General features: G+C 42.3%; 1 protein-coding gene across 3 annotated transcripts in view; it reads left to right on the top strand.

The window, feature by feature from the left end:
* The first annotated feature begins 1,273 nt into the window (after positions 1–1,273).
* Positions 1,274–7,500, top strand: part of LOC106946160 (ephrin type-B receptor 3-like) — a 47,306-nt gene continuing 41,079 nt past the window's right edge. For all 3 annotated transcript variants that reach the window (XM_015030329.1, XM_015030343.1, XM_015030334.1), the window contains exon 1: positions 1,274–1,852. In XM_015030329.1, coding sequence (XP_014885815.1) covers positions 1,789–1,852 — 64 coding nt within the window. In that variant the 5' untranslated portion in view covers positions 1,274–1,788. The remainder of the gene's footprint in view (positions 1,853–7,500) is intronic.

The following is a 7,500-nucleotide window of genomic DNA, read 5'->3' as shown; positions in this document are numbered from 1 at the left end:
ACGGCGCTGTGCGCAACCTTCAGGCCGGTGTTAAGCGCAGCGGCGGCCGTCTGGCAGATACGAGTCTGCGGGCACACTAAGAAGTCTCCTTCGCCACCACCTCCTCTTCCTCCCACCTTAACACTCTTTTGTCCTGCACCCACTTCCACGCGCGCACACGGCTGCGTCGAGCTCGGTTTAAAGAGCTGGGACACGGACGGAAGTTTGGGGGGTTTACACTACAAAGTAAAAGCCTTATTTTCCAATCAGTGACGTCAGACTTTGTTAAGTTGTGGCATCTTTGGTTATGATGAAGTAGATTATATCTGATCCTGTGTGGGGAGTTTGTTTCTTCTTCTTTTGCCTCAAAGCTAGAGTTTCACAATAAGAAAACACAAACTTTGAAACCATTTTTCCCATATGATATGCTAAGTAAACCAAAAATGGCATATTTTCACCATGTCATTAATACATTTATAAATGTCACATCTCTAAATATGTGACTTTTTTAAAATATTGCTAGCTAAATATTTAGCTAGCAAGCTAACCTAGCTAGCTAAATATTTAGTTAGGTTAGCTTGCTAGCTAAATATATAGGTTAGCACTAAATACTTAGCTTGGAAAATAGATTAAACATTTAGCTCAGACCTAAACCTTTAGTGTGGTATCTATTTTAATAGCTAAATACTGAATTAGCAAGTTAAATATTTAGATTGTAAACAAAATAATGAGTTGTGAATTAAATATTTAGCTTGGAATTGTAACATTTAGAAAAATGAAAAACAGCATAACACCCATTTTTTCTCTCAAGTATTTGAGGATTTTAGTTGCTTTCTGACATTTGGGGTATTTATAACCCCATCAAATAACAGGGGTACACTGGGATTTTGATACCCAATTACAAATAAACACCAGCTACATCTATCACTTGACGTTTGTATGTACAGCACAGTCAAAACATTTTTTTAAGCGATATATAAATATTAATGTAGGGAAGTAGTTTTCACACTGTTATCATGTAGAATATTAAGCCTTTCATTTAATATGACAATTTTACCTGGGAAGAAGATATTTCTAAACAGCAGTTTACATTCTTTTTTTCAGCCAACTGACCAGCAGTATGCAGCAAAAACTGTGGAAGGGGGACCTGCACAGTAAGTTTGTTTCAGTTAATGCATTAATTATTCTTATTTTTGTTATTTGTGTGCTCTTACTTTGAAAGTCTTACAAGGAAGCATTGGACTAATTATGTCTGCCTTGCTGCTGCTGAGCACCCCCCCCCCATCCCTCCCTCCTTCACCCTCTTTCTGTCTCTATTGCCATTCCGACGCACATCCCTCGCAGAGGAGCACCATCCTGGCGGAGCTGGATAGGGTGCCGCTTCTCGGGTCCCTCTGCGCAGAAGAGGACTTCACCCACCGGGGTTCCGGTACCTCGCCTCCTCCCCCTTGGGCCCCGGGAGAGCCTTCGGCGCGGAGATGCGCCCCTGGAGCGGAGCTCGCTGTCGGTAAAGTCACACAAAGAGAATGAGACTGTGAAGCGGCGCGACATTCATCACCCCGGAGGAGTAATAACGGCACCAGCCTGCATGGTTTTATATTGAGGATTTGTGCGCTTGATCGGGGCTCTAAGACCCCCCGTACCCCCTCCACCTCCTTCTCTCCTCGCCCCCCCAATCCCAGCTGAAGACATGAGAAGAAAAAGCTCTGCTGCTGCTGCTGCTGCTGCGGCTCTCTGCGTTTGAGTCTCCAGTCCGTCCGAGGGGGGTCCAGTCTGCACACCTTTCTTCATGTTGCAAGCCCCTGGTTTATGACAATGGATTACTTGCTTTGGGTGTGCAGCCTTGTTGTCCCTGTGGTCCTGGCTGTAGAAGGTATGACGTTTGATTCTTTTGTAATTATTATTATTTTTAATATCTGCTTTTTTTTGTTTGCTTGTTTGTTGGTATAAAGAATAGACTGTTTGGGGAAAAAGAAAGAAAAAACAAAAAGAAAGAGAGCCACTGTAGGAACTGAACCAGAGCAGTCCACTCCATGTCTCCAGTTTACCTGATGTTTATTGTCTCAGTGGGAGAAACCGGAGCCGCTTTTGTTTTCCTTAATTAAACCCACTAACACAGCCCAGTTGGTGGGTTAGGGGTTATTCCGTGATGACACCCCGCCCCCGGTGTTTCCGATGCGGCTTTTGGGACTTGTCCCTGTTGCTATTGTCCTTGTTGTCACACCCGCTAGCGGAGCGAGGATGCCCCACCTGCCCCGCCTATCCTCCCCACAGCTGAGGAGGTTCGGTTTCCCTCCACGGAAGGCAGCGAGGAGATGGGTGGGTGGAGGGGGGGACAGAGGAGGGGAGGGGGAGCGTCCCTCCACCGTCACCGTGAGGACGCAAATGATGCGCTCCGGAGGAGGTTTGCGCGCGCGCGCTGCTCTGTAACCGACCGACCTGCGCCGGGCCGTTGGCTCCTTAAGCACGCGCGCGCCCCGCCGGATCAATCCCGCACATGTGTAACATATTAGATGACAAGTGTGTATTAAAGGTCAATGGCTTAACAAGTGCGCTGCGGGCCCTCTCCATCAACAAGGGAGGGAGGGGAGCGTTGCCCCCAGGGGAGAAGCCCACCCTCGCCCGCTTCTCTCCGCCTCACCTCACCTCACTCCCCCTTCCTCCCCCCCCCATCCAATCTGCCTCTGCTGGACCGTGGCCAGCTTGATCCCTCATCAGTTCTGGTGTCAGCGAGTAAATCAATGCAGCGGCGGCAGCACTGAGAGTCCCAGTGGGCTCCCCACACAGAGACGATCAGCACCACCACCACCCCCGCTACCCCCCACTCCACACCCACTCTCTTCCCCAGGCCAGAGCCCGTTACTCAAAGCTCAGGGGTTAACTAATGTTTGTCCTCTGAGGATAAACATGAAGGGCAGATCATCAGATGGGTTTAAATGAGCTGGAAGACAGGCAGGCACAGCCATTTTTTTTCTTTTTCTCCTGCAGGTTGCTGTTGGCATGAATGTGGCATCCTGTTTTTTTTTTTTTTTTTTGCTAGAGTTTGTACAAAAGCTGGGAGTTTGAAGGGGAGGGATTATCAGGGGCTCTACCAAGGAGTGAGAGACACAAAACAACAACAACAAAACACACACACGCAAAAAAACAACAACAAAAAAACAAAAAAAAATAAAATAAAATAAAAAAAACAAAAGGAGAATGAAAAATACACTTTTACATTCTTGTAACTTTGTAGCTAATCGCTCAAAAATGTACGCATTCTATTGGATTTTGAAATATAAACATAGCAATTACTGATGATCTAGTTCAAAAAGCTACATTTAAAAATCCATATAAAATAGATTGCTTTTGGGGTATAGTTAAAGTATATCACAAGTTGAGTGGTTTTTCATCGCCTAACTTTTGTTTTGCTGATAAACTAATGGCAGGTGATATGGACTTTTTCCACAATATTTTCTTGTACTACTGCGATAAAAGTGACGATAAAATCCCTTTTTTTCTTTTTTTTAAGCTGTGACTGCATCACACAGCAATCATAGCCATTCAAAAACATTCCCATTTGTAACATCGTCACCTTCCTAAAATAATGGACTAAGTCATTTCTTGCCAAAAATGACATTTTTTTGTTGCCTAAAACATCTTTTGGAAAGAAAGAGGTGGATATATTTTTTGTCGTTACAAAAAAAAGACTTGGGTCATAGTTCTAGGAAGGTAACAATATTCTTCGCTAGGACACCGGTCGCATAAGGAAGTGTGATTTGAATCATGTAGTAACTACATTTAATCATAGTTTCAAATGTATTGATATTTATTGACGCTGTCACTGAACAAACAGTGGGGAAAAAAATAGTAAAACTAATGATATGAACAGCTTTGTTAGGTTTTTGAACATCGTTAATCAGAATTCATTGTGACAACCATAAATCAAAATTCTTATTGCGATAAGAAATTTACCATGATAAATGATAAACGATACGATAAATGTCCACCAATGTGACAAATGAGTCATTTGAGCGTGCTTATGATGCAAACTGCGTACAGACACACGATTTCTAATCTGTATGAAATAAGCTCATGTTAATTGCTCTTGAGGGCCCCCTGCAGGTGTGTTCCTGCCTACACAGGCGCCTCTGCCTTGGGCTGGTTCTGCTTCCTGTTTGCAGATACATTGGTGCCTTACCTCCTGTTTGCACCACCAGACTGCAGTAAAGGCCTCAGCATCTTTGACATTTTTATGTTATAATTCTCTCATTTACAGTCAGCGTTTACTGTCCTCTCATTTTAAAAGCTAATAAACCAGATGGATGAGCGCTCAGAAAGAGACTTTATAAAGCAATCTGAAGGATCTACATGTGTCTGTGTGTTTTGGCTGTTTTTTCCCCCCTCCCCCGATATCAGCAGGGGTGATCGTTCGGATTCTTCTGCTCTCTCAGTACGTCCTTATATCGAGTCAAACCGTTATTTGCTGACCTGTAAAAGCAGATTCGAGCGGCCGCAGAGAAAGACTGAATTAGGTCAGCTCAACTTGTTCAAAGAGCTTCTCCTCAAGCATCAAGCTGAGGATCAGTATCAACTCTAACCACTGTGGTTCACTGCAGAGAGATACACATTCCAGAACAAATCCAGCTCGTAGGCAGGAGCCTGTATGACGTTCTCAGTGTGATCGTCTTGATTAAAAAAATATATATTTTGACAACGTCCTGGTATTTATTAAAAAACAAAAACAACAACAACAAAAAAACAAGTGATCTAATTTCTTTGACCTAAAACACAAAAGTTACAATTAATCCTAGTCTTACTTTTCCCAAAATTGTGTCTATATTTTGTTAGTTTGATTGGAACACTAGGCTTGTCACGGAAACAAATTTTACTGGACGATAAATTGTCCCAGAAGTTACCGCGTTAAACGATAATTTTGTTGTTTTATCACAAATTTACACTGGAACTGGAAGACATTTAAAACATCCAAAATAAATAAATAATAATAATAAAAAACAAATAGAATGAACTACAAAGTCTCTGTAAACAAAATTGTCTTTTTTAAAAAAGTGACTAGTTGAGACCAAAGCACCAGACTGAAGACTTTTTTCATCTTGTTTTCGGTAAAAAGAGAGAGAGACAAGTGAAAAACGAGAAATCATACAAATATAAATTATTTAGCTCATTTTAATTCATCATGCAATTAATTGATTTATTGCGACAGGCCTATGCAATAACTTGCATTTCAAGGCTTTATTGCTCAAAATATAAATTTTATTGTTCTGCTCTTTATAGTGAAGGTCAAAAGAATAATAAGTATATATTAGCTTGTTAATTAGTCAGAGTGTCCAGTCAGACAAACAGTGTTCGCTTAATATCACTGATGGTTTGTACTCTTATTTTTCACAACTGAAAATAATTCAAAACTAGTCCTTCCTGGAAAGTGTCTGACAATCTGGAGGCGACATCACTACCTTCGTTTCCTAAGAAACTTACACGACAATCATTTGCAAAATTGGTGCACGTGAAATTTCAAGTCCGTACCAGTAGAAGTTCATGCAGGCTAGTGACGCGACTCAAGAAAGTTGCGTCACTAGCCTGCTGTTGCGTCTCGTGTGTTGGGTTCATCCCGAGTGGCAGAAAAGTTTTGTCTTTTGCTGTCGTTTGTTGCTTCTCCAAGTTTCGAGCCCATTAGGGTCGGAATGCAGTAGCGGTCTTTCAGCCATCTCAACAGCAGTGTGCAGCAAAAGCTGGAAGAGGAGCAGATCTGCCCTACAATAGCAGATTCCCCCAGAAAGTTGCAAAAAGAAAACCACTTTTACATCAATTGCACCCAGTTCAATGTGTCAGCTATAAACCTAGCTTAATCCATCCTAACTGTCACTGCTACTGGTGTATAAAAATCCCTAATTAAAATAAATGAACAATGCTTAGCCTGTAGAGGGAGGTGAAGCAAGTAAAGTCTGGTGGTCTTCCAACACACTGAGTGAAACCCTGTATAGGTTTCAAGCATTCTGCATTTAGAGGTGAGTGAAGCTTCTGGATAGTGAGCTTGATAATTAACACCATCGATATTGAGCAATTATAGCTAATGGTATTTATCCCAGTAGCATTGATTCTAGAGCATATGTCTCTGGTTCACAAGGCTTGTGTGGAGGTCAAGATTTTTGTGCTACAGTGTTAAATGTGTAGGAGGGAGTTATTTTCCAGCATCTCGTCACTCAATTGACTACTAACTGTCTTCTATTGAAATTAAATGCTGTAGACGGCAGTGTGATTGGGGTATTAGAGTGATTGCTTGGAGTCTGAGCAACAAGAAATATGTTCAAAAAACAGAATTCGTCTTTCCTGTAACCAAGAGGAAACATTACGGCCCTTTTTTCGAGGCAGTGTGCAAAAACAGGTGGGGGAAGGGCAGATACTGTGCAACTTTATGCTCAATAGTTAGAAAAAAACCCCCTAAAGTTCTTTCCCTGTAATCTAATTAAAGGACATTATAAAAAACCTTGACCCAACACACGCTGACACTCCTACAAATGCCTAAAAGCTGGATTTATTTTTCCCCATCATTGACTGTTGATCATCACTGATCAATGGTGATGATGCTATTTTCTTTCTGTGAATATTTCATGTGTTTGCTAGCTGGCTCCAAGTGTCAGTGCGATACAAGGGATGCCTCCCCTTTCATCATACCCCTCAACCCCCTCTCTCACAAAGTGAATAAAACATCAGCATGCATGAGCTCCCCAAGCACTTGGAGAATACAGAGTTGTGTGGCATTTTGGCTCCAGCAGGCGATCAGAAAAAAAAGAAAAGAAAAAAAAAAACAGCATTAAATGCCACTAGTGGTGATGCTCTAAAGTTCCCACTACTGCATTGTTTTCTTACCCTAGGGGGTGAATGACTCCACCTTTGCTGCAGCTTTATGAGTGAGGTGGAGAGCAGTGAGGCTGGGAGGCGGGAGGGGGGGACCAGAAATCTGGATTTGAGTTGTAGCAGTTTTGCCTATCTCAGGGGTGTTGTAAATTTACCAGGGAAGGGGGAGAACTGTGGAACAAATGGGATCTTTTTCAACCTTAACTGGTCTCTGGGAATTAGTGAGTCGACACGCTTTGGAGAGGAGAGTTACTGGCTAACGGAAACCCTTTTTTATGCTGCCATTTCAGTGTTTTACGGCGGCACATGAGCCGGGAGTCGGCTTTAAGCTCGAGGATAGGCATCATTATCCTCTCTCGTGTTGGCTGCGAGGTTTTAACGGCTTTTATGATTCTGTAGGTCTGCGAAAATGGGCCACATTCGGTACGTTTTCCTAAACGCCGTCAAATAAGTGTTGCATAAGATGAAAGGACATTACATGGATAAATAGGGATGTGTTGAATAAATAAATGCACCTTGGAGAAAATAAGTGTGGAGAAATTATTTTGCAGCTGTAAACATTAAGAATCCCCTTTGATGTGTGACAAAATCAGGTCAACACAAATTAGCTCAACAATAGCTGATAGTTTAGAACTATAGGGCAAAGCATATTTTTAGGCACAGTAC

This window comes from Poecilia latipinna, unplaced genomic scaffold (assembly GCF_001443285.1).
Source record: "Poecilia latipinna isolate Pla-1442-1.1 unplaced genomic scaffold, P_latipinna-1.0 Scaffold12, whole genome shotgun sequence".
Taxonomy (NCBI): Eukaryota; Metazoa; Chordata; class Actinopteri; order Cyprinodontiformes; family Poeciliidae; genus Poecilia; species Poecilia latipinna.
Note: the sequence above shows the minus strand (reverse complement) of the source record. Positions and strands in the feature narration are given on the sequence as shown.